Source organism: Lithobates pipiens, unplaced genomic scaffold, assembly GCF_037356315.1.
Source record: "Lithobates pipiens isolate NorthernLeopardFrog02 unplaced genomic scaffold, aLitPip1_a1.2 Scaffold_16, whole genome shotgun sequence".
In the NCBI taxonomy this organism is placed as follows: Eukaryota; Metazoa; Chordata; class Amphibia; order Anura; family Ranidae; genus Lithobates; species Lithobates pipiens.
The window spans coordinates 27423938-27446835 of NW_027507748.1; the positions used below are offsets into that span (position 1 = coordinate 27423938).

At 46.5% G+C, this 22898-nt stretch overlaps 1 protein-coding gene across 1 annotated transcript in view; it reads left to right on the forward strand.

The window, feature by feature from the left end:
• GAP43 (growth associated protein 43) overlaps positions 1-21418 on the forward strand; it is a 151832-nt gene extending 130414 nt beyond the window's left edge. Inside the window, exon 3 of the mRNA XM_077479701.1 lies at positions 20537-21418. Within this exon, the coding sequence (XP_077335827.1) occupies positions 20537-20625 (89 nt within the window). The 3' untranslated portion in view covers positions 20626-21418. The remainder of the gene's footprint in view (positions 1-20536) is intronic.
• Positions 21419-22898: the final 1480 nt, after the last annotated feature.

Below are 22898 nucleotides of genomic sequence, written 5' to 3' on the forward strand. Positions count from 1 at the left end.
AACAGGGTCAGAGTGGACCCACCTGGGCAGCAGAGTTTCTCCTACGTCCAGAGACCTGATGGTGCCTGCCCCCCAGCTGTCCTTGTCTCTAAAAAAGTTTCTTTTTACACTGTGAAAGGCATGCATTCATATGCTATTGTGTACTGTACAATTGTAATAGTTGTGATTGGCCACAGCTATCACATGTTATAGGCCCTCTGTGATTGGCCCTTTACCATGTGATCACTGTGACCAATCACAGAGATCATCACAGTAGCACATATAGGCTATGAATGAAAGCCATTGTTTATAACTGACATGTGATTGCTGTGATTGATCACAGCATTCACATGGTATCAGGGCGGAACAAAGCGGCCTGGTACAACGATCTGTGTTCACAGATGACCGGACACAGCAGGCCATAGATAACTAGTGAATGCACGAGAGAACATCTTATGATGTCCACCTGGGATAGCAGTGCTCTTGCTCAGCGGTATAATTGCAGTAGGCCGGGAAGGAGGTGGCTTAGGTTAAGCTGAGGTCTGATGAGGTCAGTTTATTTGTTACAGGTTCAGTCCAAGGTAGGTTGAGGTTGTTGAGGTCAAGTTAAATGTTAAGGTTCGGTTTAAGGGTTAGGTGTTAAGTATCATGGAAGGTAAAGAGATAAGGGCTTATTATAGACATTAGGTCATTCATTAAGACCATGCCACCTGGATGATTCTGCTGCTGCAAGGGGGCAACAAGGGAAGGACATCATGGAGGGACATCATGAAGGAACATCATGGAGGCCATTGTGAGGGGACATCATGGAGGCCATCATAGAGGGACATCATGAAAGAATATCATGACGGAACATCATTTAAGGAAATCATAACGGAACATCATGGAAGGACATCATGTTCTCCTGGCTATTGGGGGGGGGGGGGTGACTCCATAGAAAAGAGTAATGCCGTGTACACACGACCGGACTTTTTGATGGACTAGGTCTGACGGAACAAATCCGCCGGACAATTCGATCGTGTGTGGGCTTCATCAGACCTTTGCTGTCTAAAAATCAGATGGACTTTAGATTTAAAACATGTTTCAGATGTTTCCGACGGACTCGAGTCCGGTCGAAAAATCAGTTCGTCTGTATGCTAGTCTGACAGAGGAAAACCGACCCTAGGGCAGCTCTTGGCTATGAACTTCCTTATTCTAGTCCGGTCGTACGTCATCATGTTCGAATCCGTCGCTTGTGTGTGGCCAAATCCGTTCGTTCGCAAAGTCCGTCTGAACTCCGCTGAAAGTCCGTCGGGAAGACCGTCAGACCTAGTCCTTCAAAGTCCGGTCATGTGTACGCGGCATAAGTGGTCTCCTAGTGATGCTGTAGTTGGCCAGCTGTTTGACGCTGAACGTCTCATACCAAGAACTACATGCCATTTTGTAATGCTTTGTTGGCAATGCCTTCTATTGGGTGTACTCCATAGAGGTGCCAGTGTTGTTAGGTCCTCTTTGACAGCGTAGGATCAAAGTCTATCAGCATCATCATAGAAGTGTTCCAATGATCTATTATTTGAATTAGGCTTCCATATTTCTTCAGTTGTCAAATGACCTGTGAGGAGGGAGCAGGGGCAGAAGCTTTAGAGAATTCAGCCTTCACTCTTTTCGGGCTCATGGGAAATAGTTAAACCGTCTCCACCAGCTGAAGGTGGCAGGTTTCTATGGCAACCACGCATCTGTTGTCTAGACATTTGAGCTCTGCGGGTCTCCATTGCCGTCACGACCTTTCCATTCACAGCCTTTGGGTGCTCAACACTCTCAGCAGTCACATCACTGTCCCAGGGTGACAAGCGAGTGGAAAAAAAAGTATTTTTAAACCCGTCAACTGGAAAAACATAGAAAAATCAGATCAGTCAACTGAGCCTCAGCGGTTACAGGATCTTACATAAGCCAACTCTACGTTGATCCATAGGAGCTAGGCAATGTGCCGTGGCTTCATCGTGTCCTTGGGCTGGCTTTGAGAGAGAACCAGATGAGATGGCTCACCGAGCAACACCGAGTATTTTTAGGAGAGGTGAGTTAAGTAGAGGAAGGAACAGAGTCCTCCAACGTTGCAGAGTATTTCAGGAGAGGAGAGTTAGATAGAGGGATGCGCAGAGTCCTCCAACATTGCAGAGTATTTCAGGAGAGGAGAGTTAGCTAGAGGAAGGCGCAGAGTCCTCCAACATTGCAGAGTATTTCAGGAGAGGAGAGTTAGCTAGAGGAAGGCGCAGAGTCCTCCAACGTTGCAGAGTATTTCAGGAGAGGAGAGATAGATAGAGGAAGGTGCAGAGTTCTCCAACGTTGCAGGGTATTTCAGGAGAGGAGAGTTAGCTAGAGGAAGGCGCAGAGTCCTCCAATATTGCAGAGTATTTCAGGAGAGGAGAGTTAGATAGAGGGAGGCGCAGAGTCCTCCAACATTGCAGAGTATTTCAGGAGAGGAGAGTTAGATAGAGGAAGGTGCAGAGTTCTCCAACGTTGCAGGGTATTTCAGCAGAGGAGAGTTAGATAGAGGAAGGCGCAGAGTCCTCCAACATTGCAGAGTATTTCAGGAGAGGAGAGTTAGATAGAGGAAGGCGCAGAGTCCTCCAACATTGCAGAGTATTTCAGGAGAGGAGAGTTAGATAGAGGAAGGCTCAGAGTCCTCCAACATTGCAGAGTATTTCAGGAGAGGAGAGTTAGCTAGAGGAAGGCGCAGAGTCCTCCAACATTGCAGAGTATTTCAGGAGAGGAGAGTTAGCTAGAGGAAGGCGCAGAGTCCTCCAACATTGCAGAGTATTTCAGGAGAGGAGAGTTAGATAGAGGAAGGCGCAGAGTCCTCCAACATTGCAGAGTATTTCAGGAGAGGAGAGTTAGATAGAGGAAGGCGCAGAGTCCTCCAACATTGCAGAATATTTCAGGAGAGGAAAGTTAGATAGAGGAAGGCGCAGAGTCCTCCAACGTTGCAGAGTATTTCAGGAGAGGAGAGTTAGATAGAGGAAGGCGCAGAGTTCTCCAACATTGCAGAGTATTTCAGGAGAGGAGAGCAATGCCGCGTACACACAACCGGACTTTTCGAGGGACTAGGTCCGACGGACTTTCGGCAGACTTTCCGAATGAACGGACTTGGCCACACACAATCACACCAAAGTCCGACGGATTCGAACGTGATGACGTACGACTGGACTAGAATAAGGAAGTTCATAGCCAGTAGCCAATAGCTGCCCTCGCGTTGGTTTTTGTCCGTCGGACTAACATACACATGAACAGATTTCTCGGTAGGAACTGGGTCCGGTGGAGTTCTGGTGGAAAAATGTAAAACATGTTCTATTTCTAAAGTCCGCCAGATTTTTGGCAAGCAAAGGTCCGATGGAGCCCACACAAGATCAAATTGTCCGACGGACTCGTTCCGTCGGACCTTTGCTGTCAAAAAGTCCGGTCGTGTGTACGCGGCATTAGATAATGCAAGGATATGCAATTAGCGGACCTCCAGCTGTTGCAGAACTACAATTCCCATGAGGCATAGCAAGACTCTGACAGCCACAAGCAGGACACCCAGAGGCAGAGGCATGATGGGACTTGTAGTTTTGTAACAACTGGAGGTCCGCTAATTGCATATCCTTGAGATAGAGGAAGGAGCAGAGTCCTCCAGCAGAGCAGAGTATATCAAGAGATGGGGTGTAGACTAGAGAAAGGAACAGTCAGGTAAAGTTAGGTAGGAGTAGAGTAATGCAGAAACTTATGTATCAATTTTGTAAATTTTTAAGATCATTAAAAAACAAAAAATTTACACATTTTCATGTTGATATTTGATATATTTACAGGGGCAGCCGTGTCCTTCCTATACCTGTACAATTTCTGTGGTGCGGTCTTGTTTTTTTTTTTTTTTGTTTCAGCTTGACTACTATGGTTATCTGATAATGTTTGGTTACTTTGTCATGTACACTATATTGTATTTGGTATTGGGACACTTACCTTTACACGCACATGAACTTCCATGGCATCCCAGTCTTAGTCCGTAGGGTTCAATATTGAGTTGGCCCCACCCTTTGCAGCTATAACAGCTTCAACTCTTCTGGGAAGGCCGTCCACAAGGTTTAGGAGTGTGTCTATGGGAATGTTTGGCCATTCTTCCAGAAGCACATTTGTGAGGATCAGGCACTGATGTTGTACGAGAAGGCCTGGCTCGCAGTCTCCTCTCTAATTCATCCCAAAGGTGTTCTATCGGGTTGATGTCAGGATTCTGTGCAGGCCAGTCAAGTTCCTCCACTGCAAACTCGCGTCACCGCGTTCTTGACGTTTGCAATTTTCCGACCAACTTTTGTGTGACCGTGTGTGTGCAAGACAAGTTTGAGCCAACATCCGTCGGAAAAAATCCCATGGATTTTGTTGTTGGAATGTCTGATCAATGTCCGATCGTGTGTGCGGGGCATTGGGCTGTTTTTTGGGCTGTTATCAACTGTTTTTGGCTGTAAAAAAAAAAGCTAAAACTAGTGGGTTCTAAAAGGAGTTTTTCAGCTGTAAAAACGCTCTAACGTAAAAAAAATAAAAAATAAAAGCACATATAGATGCCGATAAACACTCATAAAGGTAGCTCACCAGCGTTTTTTTTTTGATCAATTAAAAAAAAATAATAATAAATGCTAAAAACCGTTATTGCAAAAACTTTGAACAACGTTGAAAAACTCACTGCATAAATGTCACTGACAGGGAAGGGGTTAACACTAGGGGGCAATCAAGGGGTTAAGTGTCCCCTACGGAGGTGTTTCTGACTGTGGGGGCACTGTAGTGACTGGAGGAGGAGAGAGATCGCTGCTCCTAATCACTAGGAACAGACAATCTGTCTATCTTCCCCTGACAGAACAGGGATCTGCATGTATACATTGACAGATCCCCGTTCCGTGTCTCTCAGGAGCGATCGCGGGTGGCCAGCGGACATCGCAGCCCCCGGCCACGTGCATTGGCTTCGGCGTCGCTCCACGAGTGCACCCCCTAGTGGTCTTAAAGCAGCCGACGTATCATGACGGCAATTCGCCTAGGAGAGCCAACCTAGACTTTAAGTGGCTAATGTCTAAACCGCTGGCAACAAAAGTGAGTACACCCCTAAGTGCAAATGTCCAATTTGGGCCCAATTAACTGTTTTCCCTTCTCAATGTCATGTGACTCGTTAGTGTTACAAGGTCTCAGGTGTAAATGGGGAGCAGGTGTGTTAAATTTGATGTTATCGCTCTCACTCTTTCATACTGGTCACTGGAAGTTCAACATGACACCTCATGGCAAAGAACTCTCTGAGGATCTGAAAAAAAAAAAGAATTGTTGCTCTACATGAAGATGGCCTAGGCTATAAGAAGATTGCCAAGACCCTGAAACTGAGCTGCAGTATGGTGGCCAAGACCATACAGCGGTATAACAAGACAGGTTCCACTCAGAACAGGTCTCTCCATGGTCCACCATAGAGGTTGAGTACACGTGCTCAGCGTCATATCCAGAGGTTGTCTTTGGGAAATAGACATATGAGTGCTGCCAGCATTGCTGTAGAGGTTGAAGGGGTAGGGGGTAAGACTGTCAGTGCCCAGAAAATACGCCACACACTGTATCAATTTGGTCTGCATGGCTGTTGTCCCCGAAGGAAGTCTCTTCTAAAGATGATGCACAAGAAAGTCCACGAACAGTTTGCTGAAGACAAGCAGACTAAGGACATGGATTACTGGAACCATGTCCTGTGGTCTGATGAGACCAAGATAAACGTATTTGGTTCAGATGGGGTTGAGGAGTACAAAGACAAGTGTGTCTTGTCTGCAGTCAAGCATGGTGGTGGGAGTGTCATGGTCTGGGGCTGTATGAGTGCTGCCGGCACTGGGGAGCTACAGATCATTGGGGGAACCATGAATTCCAACATGTACTGTGACATACTGAAGCAGAGCATGATCCCCTCCCTTCAGAGACTGGGCCACAGGGCAGTATTCCAACATGATAACGACCCCAAACACACTTCCAAGGTGAACACTGCCTTGCTAAAGAAGCTGAGGGTAAAGGTTATGGACTGGCCAATCATGTCTCCAGACCTAAACCCTATTGAGCATCTGTGGGGCATCCTCAAACAGAAGGTGGAGGAGCGCAAGGTCTCCAACATCCACCAGCTCTGTGATGTCATCATGGAGGAGGGGAAGAGGACTCCAGTGCCAACCTGTGAAGTTCTGGTGAACTCCATGCCCAAGAGGGTTAAGGCAGTGCTGGAAAATAATGACGGCCACACAAAATATCGACACTTTGGGTCCAATGTGGACATTTTCATTTAGGGGTGTACTCACTTTTGTTGCCAGCAGTTTAGACATTAATGGCTGTGTGTTGAGTTATTTTGAGGGCACAACACATTTACACTGTTATACAAGCTGTACACTCACTACTTTACATTGTAGCAAAGTGTCATTTCTTCAGTGTTGTCACATGAAAAGATAGAAGAAAATATCTACAAAAATGTGAGGGGTGTACTCACTTTTGTGATAAATTGTGTGTGTGTGTATGTGTGTATATATATATATATATATATATATATATATATATATATATATATATATATATGTGTGTATATATATATATATATATATATATATATATATATATATATATCTATATCTATCTATATCTATATCTCTATATCTATAATGTGTGTGTGTATATATACAGTTGTGCTCATAAGTTTACATACCTAATTTGTGCTGTCATCAGGCCGGTCACGTGACTCATGGCCACTTTACAGCAACGATACACGGCTTCTGCAGAGGAGACCAGCGGACACATGATCTCCCCATCTGTGGTCAGAGGGAGATCACGGCCCCTCCCACAGAAGCAATAGATCAGAGCTGTAAAGCGGCCGTGAGTGAGATTTTTTTCATCCGATTTTCCTCGTATCACAGCAAAGTCGAAACTGAGGAAGGAAATAATGTACGTAAGTTGCTGTTTATTGTTTCAGATCGTTCGTAGATTTTTATAATGGGAGGCAACCTGCCTATAACCAGATATCTATTGCTCTTGTTCTATTTTTTTAGTTATTTTTTTATTAAAACAATAAACAAATATATATATATATATATATATATATATATATATATATATATATATCGGCCGAATAGGGCGCGGTATCTCAGCACTGCCCCATTCATTTCAATGGGGAGCAGCGCTGGAGGAGCGGTGAGTTCACCGCTCCAAAGATGCTGCTGGCAGGACTTTTTCTGCTACCCTGCCAGCTGGAGTGCATGGAGCAGCTGTTTTAGGGCGTTTTGCAGGCGCTATTTTTAACGCTACAGTGCCTGCAAAACGCCGTCACTGTGAAAGGGGTCTAATGCCGCGTACACACGAACTTTCCGGCAGAAAAGGTCCGACGGAATCATTTCATCGGATATTCTGATCGCGTGTGGGCTCCATCTGACTTTTTCCGTCGGAATTTCCGACACACAAAGTTTGAGAGCAGGATGTAAAATTTTCTGACAGCAAAATCCAATCGCTTAAATTCAGATCGTGTGTAGACAACTCAGACGGACAAAGTGCCACGCATGCTCAGAATTAATTTACGAGACGAAAGCTATTGGCTACTGGCCTCTTTATAGTCCCGTCGTACGTGGTTTACGGCACCTCGTTCCGAACGATCGGATTTTCCGACAACTTTGTCCGACCGTGTGTATGCAAGACAAGTTTGGGCCAAAATCCGTCGTAAAAAATCAGACGGTTTTTGTCGTCGGAAAGTCCGACCGTGTGTACGGGGCATTAGATGTGTGCCCCGTACACACGGTCTGACATTCCGACCACAAAATCCGTCTGATTTGTTCAGACGGATTTTGTCAGCAAAATATATATAAAAAGGTGGTGGCGTTCGTTGCGTACGACGGGACTACGTAGAGGCCAGTAGCCAATAGCTTTGGTCTTGTAATTTGATCTGAGCATGCCTGGCACTTTGTCCGTCGGAATTCTCTACAAACGATCAGAAAAAGCCCGATCTGATTTTTTTTTGTCAGAAAATTTTAGATCCAGCTCTCACATTTTTTCTGTCGGAATTTCCGACAGAGCCCACACACGATCAGATTTTCCGACAATATAATCCGATCGGACCTTTTCCGTCGGAATTTCCGACCGTGTGTACAGGGCATAAGCCATGCAGATAAAGGAGAAGTCACTATTTTAACTCAGACTGCGTACAAACACGCGGGGACTGTTCGCTCAACTTTGTCCGTCAAACAGTTTCTGCAAACAGTCCGCTCAAAATTAGCATGGACGGACTTGCCCACACACGACGAACGAACAGTTTGCTGAAACCGTGCGCGATGACGTGAACGGCACGTACGACGGGACGGAAAATACGACGTCCTATACACTGCATTACAACTTTCGGCTTGTAAATCCTTTCTGAGCATGCGCGGAACTTAGTTTGACGAACAAGCCTACACACGAGGGGACTGTTCGCTGAAACCAAGTTTCAGCGGACAGTTTTTCGGAATTTCCGAAAAACTTTGTTCAGCAGACTGTTCGCTGAAACTGTCCGCTGAAAGCCCACACACGGGCGGACTGTCCGCCGAAACACTGTTCAGCAGACAAAGTTGGGCGAACAGTCCCCGCGTGTGTACGCGGCCTCAGTCATGTGTGTACATTTTTACACTTGAGCTATTGAGCTCTATAAGCAAAAGGCTAGTGTAGAGACATCTTCATAGCAGCCCTGAGTTCAAAAAGGGAATACAAAATATTATCAAAAATATTCTAAAATATCGAATGTCTACAAACCGCTTTTTTGCATTTTTTTTTCTTTTCTACAAAAACCGATGCATTCCCTTCTCGATATCTATATATGGCACATTTTCTGCGTTTTTGCTAGTACCGTACGTCACGTATAAAGTATACTATTGAATTTGCAGTCATTTTAGAGACCCCGATAACGCCTATGAATAGATATTACAATGCTCCCTGGAAAGTTACTGACGCAATGGCTTGTCGGGAGTGTATTGTAGCGGAGGCAGCTGTAGAAAAGATTCCAGTTATTGTAAAGAGAGAAGCTCTCTGGATGGAGGTGTATGTGTTCTGCATTGTACGGTGTGAATGGCGGTGTCTAGCCAGGAAGCTAATTACCCTTTTAGGGCTGTAATTTCGGCGGCTCGCTGAGAGCTGTTCCACTTTTTAAGACACAATCCTTTATTCTGATACTGTAAGGAACTATAAAAAAAAATAAAAAATAGCCGTTATTACCATTCATGTCTATGAAGCTATCTTTATTTTAGAGTGCGAGAATGTAATCTTTCTTTTTTTTTTTTTCTCTTTATAACTATATTCTGGGCACAAATAAAATACAAGGGTTATGTATCACTATGTATTATAATTCTGCGTCATGTATTCCTCTGCACGGCAACATTCAGGTTCGGAGAAGAAGCTTTGGGGGGGGGGGGGGGGGGGTGGTATTGCTGTATACAGTATATGCTGTATACAGTGGTGTCAGTCTAGCAATGTGAATGTGCTTACAGGAGGAGAGGAGGAATGGTGCGTACACACGACCGGACTTTTTCAATGGACGCCACCGGAATCCGTCGGACAATTCGATCGTGTGTGGGCTCCAGCTGACTTTTTCTTCCCAAAAGCCCGGTGGACCTAGAAATAAGACTGGCTTCAAATCTTTCCGACGGACTCGAGTCCGGTCGAAAAAATCCGGTTGTCTGCGTGCTAGTCCGATGGACTAAAACCGACGCTAGTGCAGCTATTGGCTACTGGCTATGAACTTCCTTATTATACGTCATCACGTTCGAATCCGTCTGACTTTTGGAGTGATCGTGTGTGGCCAAGTCCGTTCGTTTAAAAGTCCGGCGGACCTCAGCTGCAAAGTCCGTCAGATTGCGTGCCGGACCAGGTCTGTCAAAGTCCGGTCGTGTGTACGCGGCAGAAGAACCAGTGAGCTCATCTGTAGAGTTCCTGCTCCGACATTGTTCAGCCATAGGTTGGATTAGGCCGTATCGCTTCAAAGCAGTGCAGACCACAAAGGGGTCTAGGATCGAACTGATCGAACTGTGTGGTATGCCTGGGTCATAAGTCTAGCTGGACAGAGTTTTAAATCCCTTTAAATGGATTTTAAACCCTCACCGTGTAAAACACCATGCTCAGTTTAATATAGAAATGATAGGCAAGACATTTGTGTATAGATATACAAAACATAAATACATTTTTTCCTCTTTTTTTTTTTTTTTAAGTGATCACATTCCCTCTGTTCTCAACTGCACAAGAGCTGGGGTAGGAGAAACAGCAGCTCACTGACCATCCCAGTGAATGGCTGTGCAGTCTTATGCCCCATACACATGGTCGGATTTTCAGATGGAAAATGTTCGATGGGAGCTTTTTTTTGACCGTGTGTAGGCTCCATTGGACATTTTCCATCGGAATTTCAGACACACAAAATTTGAGATCTGGATCTTAAATTTTCCGACAACAAAATCCGTTGTCGGAAATTTGGATCGTGTGTACACAGTTCCATGCATGCTCGGAATCAAGCAGAAGAGCCGCACTGGCTATTGAACTTAATTTTTCTCGGCTCGTCGTACGCCACCGCGTTCTTGACGTTCTCAATTTCCGACCAACATTCTGTGACCGTGTGTATGCAAGACAAGTTTGAGCCAACATCCATCGGAAAAAATCCATGGATTTCGTGGTTGGAATGTTCAATCGTGCGTACGGGGCATTAGTCCGTAGGGTTCAATATTGAGTTGGCCCACCCTTTGCAGCCATGTCCTCCCTATTTAGAGGAAACCTGTTACAATTTCTGTGGTGGGGTCTTGTTTTTTTTTTTTCAGCTTGACTACTATGGTTATCTGATCTGTGTAACATACCCATGTGATGTTTGGTTTCCCTTTCATGCATACTATATTGTAAAAAGTATTGGGACGCCTGCCTTTACACGTACCTGAACTTTAATGGAATCCCAGTCTTAGTCCATAGTGTTCAATATTGAGTTGGTCCACCCTTTGCAGCTATAACAGCTTCAACTCTTCTGGGAAGGCCGTCCACAGGGTTTAGGAGTGTGTCTATGGGAATGTTTGACTATTCTTCCAGAAGCGCATTTGTGAGGTCGGGAACTGATGTTGGAGAAGAAGACCGGGCTCACAGTCTCCGCTCTAATTCATCCCAAAGGTATTCTATCAGGTTGAGGTCAGGACTCTGTATAGGCCAGTAAAGTTCCTCCACCACAAACTCACTCATCCATGTCTTTATGGACCTTACTTTGTGCACTGGTGCTCAGTCATGTTGGAACAGAAAGGAGCCATCCCCAAACTGTTCCCACAAAGTTGGGAGCATGAAATTGTCCAAAATGTCTTGGTATACTGACGCCTTAAGAGTTCCCTTCACTGGAACTAAGGGGCCAAGCCCAACCCCTGAAAAACAACCCCACACCATAATCCCCCCTCCACCAAATGATTTGGACTAGTGGACAAAGCAAGGTCCATAAAGACATGGATGAGCGATTTTGCAGTGGGGGAACTTGACTGGCCTGCACAGTCCTGACCTCAACCCGATAGAACACCTTTGGAATGAATTAGAGCAGAGACTGCAAGCCAGGACTTCTAGCCTAAACTCCCAAATGCTCTTCTGGAAGAATGGTCAAACATTCCCATAGACACACTCCTAAACCTTGTGGACAGCCTTGCCAGAAGAGATGAAGCTGTTATAGCTGCAAAGTGTGGGCCAACTCAATATTGAACCCTACGGACTAAGCCCCTGTACACACGGTCGGAGATTTCCACAACCAAATCCGTCGGATTTTGCCCGTCGGATCTTGTCCGAAACTGTTGCATACACACGGTCGGATAAAGTTGTCGAAAAATCCGATCTTTCAGAACGTGATGACGTAATTTCGTTACGATGGGACTACGTTCAGGCTAGTAGCCAATAGCTTTGATGTAGGAATTTGATCTGAGCATGCGTGGCACTTGGTCCGATCAAAATTCTCTACACATGATCGGAGTATGTCCGATCGGCCCAGTTGGTCGCGAAATATTTCCAACATGTTGGAAAATTGGATCCGACGGAGATTCGGACGGAATCAGTCCGATGCATACCACACACAGTCGGATTATCCGACAACACGGTCCGATAGGACACATTCTGACGGATTCTTCGACCGTGTGTACAAGGGCTAAGACTGGGATGCCATTAAAGTTCATGTGTGTGTAAAGGCAGGTGTCACAATACTTTTGACAATATAGTGTATATTATGTGCTCAGAGTTTACTTTTAAATTGGACTTTAGTTTAGTGTTAGTCTCCTCTCTCTCTCTGTCCTCCTTTTCCATCTTTATAACTGCTTGTCTTCCTCCTTCTGCGTAGGAGTGTGAAAATGTTGAAACTTTTGGTTTAGCGAAACATTTGAGCTTTTTGTATCACGTTAGCGAGTGTTTTCCACAATGTGTTTAAACACCATACGCCGGGGGACATGGAGAGGTAGTGGAATACCAGTTTTCACTGGTAGGCAAATCCGCCTTTGTGGTGTTTATTATATTAATGTTTTTTATTTTCTCCCCTTTTTAAATCTGTGTAATGTTGTTCAAATTACAGTAGGATTATATGAGATTAAAGTAATCTGTGCCCTAGAGGAGCTGTAATCTTATTTGTGGATTTATAAGGAAGACGGGTCGGTTGTCATGAAGTAGATTTGATGTATTGTCGGATTACCTGTTCAGTGGAAGAAAAAGTCTTTCCTCCTAATTTTCGAGCATAAAGGTCAATATTTTACAAGAAAGTGAAAAATGTGGTGAAAATTAAAATCATTATACTTAAAAATATCAAGTATATTTGACCAAATATGGAAAATGAGGTTCTGAGGATATGAAAACAGCTAAATATAAGGTTGAAATAAATATTTAGAATTTTTTTTTGTCTTCCAAAATTTTTTGGAAGAATGATTGAATTTTTTTCTGTGTTTTTTCTTTTTTTTAATCCTGACACCCCCTGCTTTGTAATGGAAAAAGGAAAATATCTGGAAGTCGCACATCTCTGCAAAACCCAATAAGAAGGTGTATGACAACCTCAGCCCAGGCTCCAACCAGGCCACACTGACAGCATGTTTTACTTCATCCACTGAGCTTATAACTAAGCCCCGTGGGTGGAGTGAAACACGTTAAGTGCATAGCCTGGTTGGACCCCGTGATGAGGCTGTCATACACCTTTTTGACTGGGTTTTGCAGAGATATGCGACTTTCAGGCCTTTTCAATTTTCCATTAGCTGTCCAGACCTGGGATGAGCTCTGTATTTGTGTGCACGCCAAGCGGTTGCTACGTAAGAGGCCCCGGTGGAGGCTTAAGTGGCACCTGTCAATTTTAGTTTGGGTCGCCCCTTGCTTGCTTCTTACTCAGGGATAGTGATGGACGAACTTCCGACGGGACGTTTCGCGAACGCGAAACGCGAACGGGCACAAACGTTCGCGAAAACGACCGTTCGCCGCGGGCTCCATTGACTTCAATGGGAGGCGAATTTCGCAAACCTTTAGGTCGAATTTGCGGCCACGGGGTAATTATTAGGGGGTAGCACGTAGTCCCACCACCTGGACAATAGCATAATACATGTATGAGGTGAATTTGGGATCGATAACTACAAGCATTTTTTTTTTATTTGGGAAATTGTTCTGACAATTCAGGACTATGGAGCTAATGAAGGCAATGGAGGAGAGGGAAGGTCAGGGACCAGGGTAGGCAAACAAGAGGGTGCAGGAGATACAGAGCACTGACAGCAGCACCGTAATACAGAGCACTGACATCAGCACCGTGACATACAGCGCTGACAGCAGCTCCGTGACATACAGCGCTGACAGCAGCTCCGTGACATACAGCGCTGACAGCAGCTCCGTGACATACAGCGCTGACAGCAGCTCCGTGACATACAGCGCTGACAGCAGCTCCGTGACATACAGCGCTGACAGCAGCACCGTGACATACAGCGCTGACAGCAGCTCCGTGACATACAGCGCTGACAGCAGCTCCGTGACATACAGCGCTGACAGCAGCTCCGTGACATACAGCACTGACAGCAGCTCCGTGACATACAGCGCTGACAGCAGCTCCGTGACATACAGCGCTGACAGCAGCACCGTGACATACAGCGCTGACAGCAGCTCCGTGACATACAGCGCTGACAGCAGCACCGTGACATACAGCGCTGACAGCAGCTCCGTGACATACAGCGCTGACAGCAGCTCCGTGACATACAGCGCTGACAGCAGCTCCGTGACATACAGCACTGACAGCAGCTCCGTGACATACAGCGCTGACAGCAGCTCCGTGACATACAGCGCTGACAGCAGCACCGTGACATACAGCGCTGACAGCAGCTCCGTGACATACAGCGCTGACAGCAGCACCGTGACATACAGCGCTGACAGCAGCTCCGTGACATACAGCGCTGACAGCAGCTCCGTGACATACAGCGCTGACAGCAGCTCCGTGACATACAGCACTGACAGCAGCTCCGTGACATACAGCGCTGACAGCAGCTCCGTGACATACAGCGCTGACAGCAGCACCGTGACATACAGCGCTGACAGCAGCTCCGTGACATACAGCGCTGACAGCAGCTCCGTGACATACAGCGCTGACAGCAGCTCCGTGACATACAGCGCTGACAGCAGCTCCGTGACATACAGCGCTGACAGCAGCTCCGTGACATACAGCGCTGACAGCAGCTCCGTGACATACAGCGCTGACAGCAGCTCCGTGACATACAGCGCTGACAGCAGCACCGTAAGCAGCCCCAGGAGGAAGTCAGCACAGCACAGGGATGGTGTGATCCCCTCATAATAAGAACCCCCAGGAGGAAGTCAGCACAGCACAGGGATGGTGGGAGCCCCTCATAATAAGAACCCCCAGGAGGAAGTCAGCACAGCACAGGGATGGTGGGAGCCCCTCATAATAAGAACACCCAGGAGGAAGTCAGCACAGCACAGGGATGGTGGGAACCCCTCATAATAAGCAGCCCCAGTAGAAATATGACACCGCTCAACCTCTTCAAAGAGGAGGGTAGGGGCATATAGTACGGTGTGCTTTTTTGGGTCAGGGAAGTGAGCCAAATGAATTAAGAAGGTCTGTGTGCTTGATTCCAAAAATTGTTTATAGACATATACATGGTCTACTGATCACATGTGTTGAATTCCTCCGAGATCCATGCCTCATTCATTTTTAGAAATGTGAGGTAGTTAACACTGTCGTGAGCTAGGCGAGTACGCTTATCGGTCACAATCCCCCCTGCTGCGCTGAACGTCCTTTCGGACAGGACACTGGATGAGGGGCAAGCCAACAGTTCCATTGCAAATTGGGCAAGCTCTGGCCAGAGGTCAAGCCTGCCCACCCAGTAGTCTAGGGGTTCATCACTCCTCAGAGCGTCCACATCGGCCGTTAACCCAATGTAGTCGGACACCTGACGGTCTAGGCGTTCCCTGATGCTGGATCCGGATGACACCTGTCGATGGGTCGGCTGAAAGAATGACCTCATATCCGAAGTCACCAACACATCTTCAAACCGGCCTCTTCTTGCAGGCGCTGTTGGATTGGTACCCGCAAATCCTTCTCTGGGAGTGGGAATTGCTCCTCTGCCAGCGCACGCAAAAGCAGAATGCAGCATTTCTCGAAGCAAGGCCTGGAAGTGCTGCATTCTGACAGCCCTCTGCGACGGCGGTAACATTTCCGCCATTTTGTGTTTGTACCGGGGATCTAAGTACGTTGCCACCCAGTACTGGTCCTTGACCCTCATGCTTTTTATACGGGGGTCCCTATTAAAACACTGGAGCATGAAGGCCCCCATTTGCACTCAAGCGGAAGGTATGTGGTGGTGGTGGTGTTGTTGGTGGTAGTGTCTTTGGGGGTGCACATAGCAGAGAGTGAAGAAGAGGGTGCAGATCGAGAGGATGAGGAGGGTGCAGAAGAATAAGGCTGAGTGAGCCACTCAACCAAGTCTGGTGCGTCCTTTAAAGTAATTGAACGCACCTTCTGCAACTTCCCACTTTGGCTCAAGGCTGTTGCTCCTGCCCTACCCCTACCACCCCTGCGGAAGGGCCTGCCTCTTCCTCTGCCTGTCATTTTTTAAATCACCCTGTGACAAAACTCTTAGTCCCTATACCGCTGAAGGACTGCTGCAGTATAGGGCAGCGGTCAGCAGTAGTGCACGTCAACCCTATGTATTGTGGACCGATAGCGGTCCTTACAGAACAGCAGACTGTACTGCACTCAGGCCTATGTACCGTAGCACCCTATACCAAGTTACCAGTCCTTATAAGAACTTTTGTGGACCAAGCAGGTTGTGTGTTAGTGTTTAGCAGACTGTGCGTCAGTCCCTATACCGCTGAAGGACTGCTGCAGTATAGGGCAGCGGTCAGCAGTAGTGCACGGCAACCCTATGTATTGTGGACCGATAGCGGTCCTTACAGAACAGCAGACTGTAACGCACTCAGGCCTATGTACCGTAGCACCCTATACCAAGTTACCAGTCCTTATAAGAACTTTTGTGGACCAAGCAGGTTGTGTGTTAGTGATTAGCAGACTGTACGTCAGTCCCTATACCGCTGAAGGACTGCTGCAGTATAGGGCAGCGGTCAGCAGTAGTGCACGGCAACCCTATGTATTGTGGACCGATAGCGGTCCTTACAGAACAGCAGACTGTAACGCACTCAGGCCTATGTACCGTAGCACCCTATACCAAGTTACCAGTCCTTATAAGAACTTTTGTGGACCAAGCAGGTTGTGTGTTAGTGATTAGCAGACTGTACGTCAGTCCCTATACCGCTGAAGGACTGCTGCAGTATAGGGCAGCGGTCAGCAGTAGTGCACGGCAACCCTATGTACTGTGGACCGATAGCGGTCCTTACAGAACAGCAGACTGTACTGCACTCAGGCCTATGTACCGTAGCACCCTATACCAAGTTACCAGTCCTTATAAGAACTTTTGTGGACCAAGCAGGTTGTGTGTTAGTGTTTAGCAGACTGTACGTCAGTCCCTATACCAATGAAGGACTGCTGCAGTATAGGGCAGCGGTCAGCAGTAGTGCACGGCAACCCTATGTATTGTGGACCGATAGCGGTCCTTACAGAACAGCAGACTGTAACGCACTCAGGCCTATGTACCGTAGCACCCTATACCAAGTTACCAGTCCTTATAAGAACTTTTGTGGACCAAGCAGGTTGTGTGTTAGTGATTAGCAGACTGTACGTCAGTCCCTATACCAATGAAGGACTGCTGCAGTATAGGGCAGCGGTCAGCAGTAGTGCACGGCAACCCTATGTATTGTGGACCGATAGCGGTCCTTACAGAACAGCAGACTGTAACGCACTCAGGCCTATGTACCGTAGCACCCTATACCAAGTTACCAGTCCTTATAAGAACTTTTGTGGACCAAGCAGGTTGTGTGTTAGTGATTAGCAGACTGTACGTCAGTCCCTATACCAATGAAGGACTGCTGCAGTATAGGGCAGCGGTCAGCAGTAGTGCACGGCAACCCTATGTATTGTGGACCGATAGCGGTCCTTACAGAACAGCAGACTGTAACGCACTCAGGCCTATGTACCGTAGCACCCTATACCAAGTTACCAGTCCTTATAAGAACTTTTGTGGACCAAGCAGGTTGTGTATTAGTGTTTAGCAGACTGTGCGTCAGTCCCTATACCGCTGAAGGACTGCTGCAGTATAGGGCAGCGGTCAGCAGTAGTGCACGGCAACCCTATGTATTGTGGACCGATAGCAGTCCTTACAGAACAGCAGACTGTACTGCACTCAGGCCTATGTACCGTAGCACCCTATACCAAGTTACCAGTCCTTATAAGAACTTTTGTGGACCAAGCAGGTTGTGTGTTAGTGTTTAGCAGACTGTGCGTCAGTCCCTATACCGCTGAAGGACTGCTGCAGTATAGGGCAGCGGTCAGCAGTAGTGCACGTCAACCCTATGTATTGTGGACCGATAGCGGTCCTTACAGAACAGCAGACTGTAACGCACTCAGGCCTATGTACCGTAGCACCCTATACCAAGTTACCAGTCCTTATAAGAACTTTTGTGGACCAAGCAGGTTGTGTATTAGTGTTTAGCAGACTGTGCGTCAGTCCCTATACCGCTGAAGGACTGCTGCAGTATAGGGCAGCGGTCAGCAGTAGTGCACGGCAACCCTATGTATTGTGGACCGATAGCAGTCCTTACAGAACAGCAGACTGTACTGCACTCAGGCCTATGTACCGTAGCACCCTATACCAAGTTACCAGTCCTTATAAGAACTTTTGTGGACCAAGCAGGTTGTGTGTTAGTGTTTAGCAGACTGTGCGTCAGTCCCTATACCGCTGAAGGACTGCTGCAGTATAGGGCAGCGGTCAGCAGTAGTGCACGTCAACCCTATGTATTGTGGACCGATAGCGGTCCTTACAGAACAGCAGACTGTAACGCACTCAGGCCTATGTACCGTAGCACCCTATACCAAGTTACCAGTCCTTATAAGAACTTTTGTGGACCAAGCAGGTTGTGTATTAGTGTTTAGCAGACTGTGCGTCAGTCCCTATACCGCTGAAGGACTGCTGCAGTATAGGGCAGCGGTCAGCAGTAGTGCACGGCAACCCTATCTATTGTGGACCGATAGCGGTCCTTACAGAACAGCAGACTGTACCGCACCCAAGCCTATGTACCGTAGCACCCTAGACAGACCAAGTTACCAGTCCTGATAAAGAGCTTTGTGGAACAAGTGAGTTGTGAATGATTAGCAGACTGCAGCAGAAGGGCAGCAGTCAAGTATAATATTCTTTCTATATTTGGAAGAAAGAATATTATACGTGTACAAGCCTATTACCGTACCACTGATACCAGTCCTGAAAAGAACCTTTGTGGAACTAATAGTAACAGCAAGTCTTTAAAATTATCCTCACTGCCTGACACACTGCTTCCTGCCTGTCCCTATACAAATTGGCAAAAAAGAGTAGGCTGGAACGATTAGCTGGAACAGCTCTTTTGTGGACCTGATAGTAACAGCTAATGATGATGATGATGATGATGATGAAGAAAGACTAATCTGGCTGAGCTGTCCCTAAAATAGCAGCATACAGCGCTCTGTCCCTTTATCTAAACTGACAAAAGAAACTCAGGCTGCTGACCTAACACCTATACCAGTCCTGAAAAGAACTTTTGTGTACCAAATAGCTAGCGTTTTCTCTGTCCCTACTCCACACAGGATCCTTTCCCTACAGTGACAGAAGAAAGAATGTAAAATGGCCACCGGATCGGGTGTATTTATAGGTTAGGGGGAATGTCCAAGTGTCCATGAGCTGTCATGTCTCAATTGGTTGTCCTGTAACACATGATAAACGTGTCACGAAAGGTTAAAGTTCTTGTATACATTAAACACGTAAGTCCGCCGGGGCGAACGACGGAAAAAGGCGTTCGAACCCGCGGACGGCGAAAGTCGGAAATTCGCCGCGAAACGACCGCCGGGCGAACCGTTCGGCCATCACTACTCAGGGAACCCCTGGAAAGATTAGCCCATTAGCGGTGAGAAATAGGAAGAATGTCCACCTTACAGTGGTGGCCAGAATGACTCTCTTGCAGTCATGCCATTGGCTCTGCCAAGTTGCATTGGACCTGGAACTATGCAGGCACCATCAGATGTGAGGTCAGTTAGCCAGAGCTGAAGGAACCCTAGCCACCCCTGAAGGGACTCTAGGTTTGCATGGGCACTATCAGTTGAGAGGTCAGTTAGCCACAGCTCAAGGTTTCAACAGGTACCATCAGTTGGTAGACATTATCAGTTGGGAGGTCAGTTAACCACAGCTCAAGGAACCCCTAGCCACCTCTGGAGGGACCCTACGTTTCCACAGACATCATTAGTTGGGAGTTATGCTGTTGGCTCTGCCAAGTGGTGTTGGACTTGGATCTATGCAGGCACCATCAGATGAGAGGTCAGTTAGCCACAGCTCGGGGAATTCCTAGCCACCCCTGCAGGGAGCTTAGGTTCCACAGACATCATCAGTTGGTAGGCACCATCAGTTGGAAGGTTAGTTAACCACAGTTTAAAGAACACCCAGCCACCACTGGGGGACCCTAGGTTTCCACAGGCACCATCAGTTGGAGGGACCATCAGTTGTGTGGGGGGTCAGTTAACCACAGCTTAAGGACCCCTTAGCCACCCCTGGAAGGAACCTAGTTTTCCACAGACATCATCATTTAGGAGGCACCATCTGTTGGGGACTCAGTTAACCACAGCTCAAGGAACTTTTAGCCCCCTCTGGAGGGACCCAAGATTTCCACAGGCACCATCAGTTGGGAGGCACGATCAGTTAACCACAGCTCAAGGAACCCCTAGCCACCCCTGGAAGGACGCTAGGTTTCCACATGCACCATCAGTTGGAAGCTCAGGTAGCCAGAGCTCGAGGAACCTCTAGCCAACTCTGGAGAGACCTTAGGTTTTCACAGAACCCTGGTTGAGAATTATGTTTTAAAGAATACATTGGTCAGTTTTAAGTTGCATAACATGCATTTTATAAAGAAGACATCCAATCTCTTATCTTGTCTTGATGTGTTCTTCTTGCAGATGATGTAGAAGGAACCAAACCTAGCGAAAGTGCCCAACAAGAAGAGGCTGCAAGCGACGAGACCAAGGCGGACCAAGAAAATGCCTGAACACATTGAAATGTCCCCCGTTATCTCCTCTTGGACTCCATTGTTTCGCCCCTTATGACCCGCCCTACCCGTTCTCTCGACCCCCCCTTTCCCCCTTTCTTCTCCTCACGTGGGTTCCTCCACCTCACCCCTCGCCCCTCTTCTATCTCTCTCTCTGTGTGGCAGATTCTATAACAGGCAGGAAAGTTTCAGTCAAACAGTGTGGCTTAAACATTTTTTTAAGTGTTTTCTTGGTGTTGTTATGGCGAGTTATCCAGTATGGTCCAATCAATTCATTTTGGAAACTCTTGCACTGTATCCAAGTTTAATACCGCCTCCCGTGATCTATCTCTCTGTTACACTGTGTGCAATGTACTCCTCCCAGTTCCAGATCTTTCCAGTGAAAAAAAACAAAAAACGAAAAGGCGTCTTTTATTTTTGTTTCTGTTCTCTTTTTTTTTTTTTATTCTCCGTTTTTTTTTGTTCCTCTTCAATGTGATGGAATGAACTTATCAAAAAACAAAAAACAAAAAAAAAATTATTAGCCCTCCCTACAGTTTGTTTTCCAAAAATAAAGCGATGTGCCAATTAGCGTATATAACCGTCCGCCCCCGTGTGTGTTACTTGTCCTTTTCTTGATCTGTTGACTTTTGATGCCACGCCAGAACACTTTTGCTTCCTGCCGATCTTTCCCACTGTATCTCTGAACTTAGCTCCCTGTGTTGTGAATGAAGAAGTCACTTTAATGGCATTGAGAATGTACGGTTTTTGATTTGTAGCGCACACGGAGGTAATAAATAGTTCTCGGTTCTCAGCCTTGTCCTGTGCGGTGTCTTCCAGGGATTGCGAGAATGTATACAAAAGGCCAGGTTCTGATAATGTAATGCCCAATTCAAGTCCAATTTTTGGGAAGGCTTGGAAGCGTGTAGGGTTTAAACGTTTGCTCCTCTGGGTTCCCCATTGGGAATTTTTCATCATTTCCTACCTCTGTTAGTGTCTCTGTTCCAGGAAGTGATGTCCTCAGTTGGACAAAGGTTTTAAATCTCATGCATCCAAAACTCAAAAAACCTTTGGACTTGAAAGTAAGCCTAAAGTGAAAAATAAATCATATTTATTATGATTATGATTATTTTTATTCTTACAACATTTTGTTAGCTAAGAAAACATTCTTCTTTGTGCCTCTCTGCAAGTAGATTCATTTTACCAAAGGCTCGTGTTCCTCAGCTTCTGGGCTAGAGCCAATTTCCATCCCCTTGGAGTCCTTATTGGCCACTGTAGGGAAAAGAATTGAAGTGCCACACCATAACTGTCCAAATACAAGCTTATTTTATTGAGGGAGTTTTGGAAGTGTGTAGGGTTGGAATCTCGGTTCCTCTGTGTTCCCCATTTTGGATTTTGCTTCACTTCCTGCCTGTTTGGCTTTCTTTTCCAGGAAGTGATGGGAAATCTCAGTTGGACAGAGGTTCTAAACGTTCTCATGCATCCAAAACGCATAAAACCTTTGGACGTAAGGCTAGGTTCCCATTAGTGCAAATTGGATGCGGGTTTCCCTTCATCCAATTCGCATGACGGGATATTGTGACCGGCCCCCTATGGATCCAGTTCACGTATCTCTGTGGTGGCTGCGGAGAGGATTGCACAGGAGTTCTGTGCGTCTTTGGCTCAGTTTCAGGGCCGAATTCAGGCAAAAATTCCGCCCTGATTTGTCCCTGAAGCCGAGAACATGGACGCACCAGATCCCTGCTGCAGGCCCCATCCGGCAGCAGTGTGAACCCAGCCTGAAAGTAAGCCTAAAAGTGAAAAGTAAATCATGTTTATTATTATTATTTTTTTTATTCTTACAACCTTTTGTTAGAAAAAAAAACCTTCTTATGTGTGCCTCTCTGCAAGCAGATTCACTTTACTAAAGGCTTGTGTTCCTCAACTTCAGGGCTAAGGCCAATTTCCATCACCTTGGTGTCCTTAATGGCCACTCTAGGGAATAGAACTGAAGTGCCACACCATAATAGTCCTAATACAAGCTTATTCTACAAAGATAGTTTTGGAAGTTTGTAGGGTTAGAACCTCAGTTCTCCATTTTGGATTTTGCTTCACTTCCTGCCCCTGTTTGGCTTTCTTCTCCAGGAAGTAATAGGCAATCTCTTCAGTCGTACAGAGGTTCTAAACCTTCTCATGCATCCAAAACTCATAAAACCTTTGGACTTGAAAGTAAGCCTAAAGTGAAAAGAAAGCCCGTGTCGGTGTGCCTCTCTGCAAGCATATGCAGGTTACTAAAGGCTAACTCAACTCTTGGT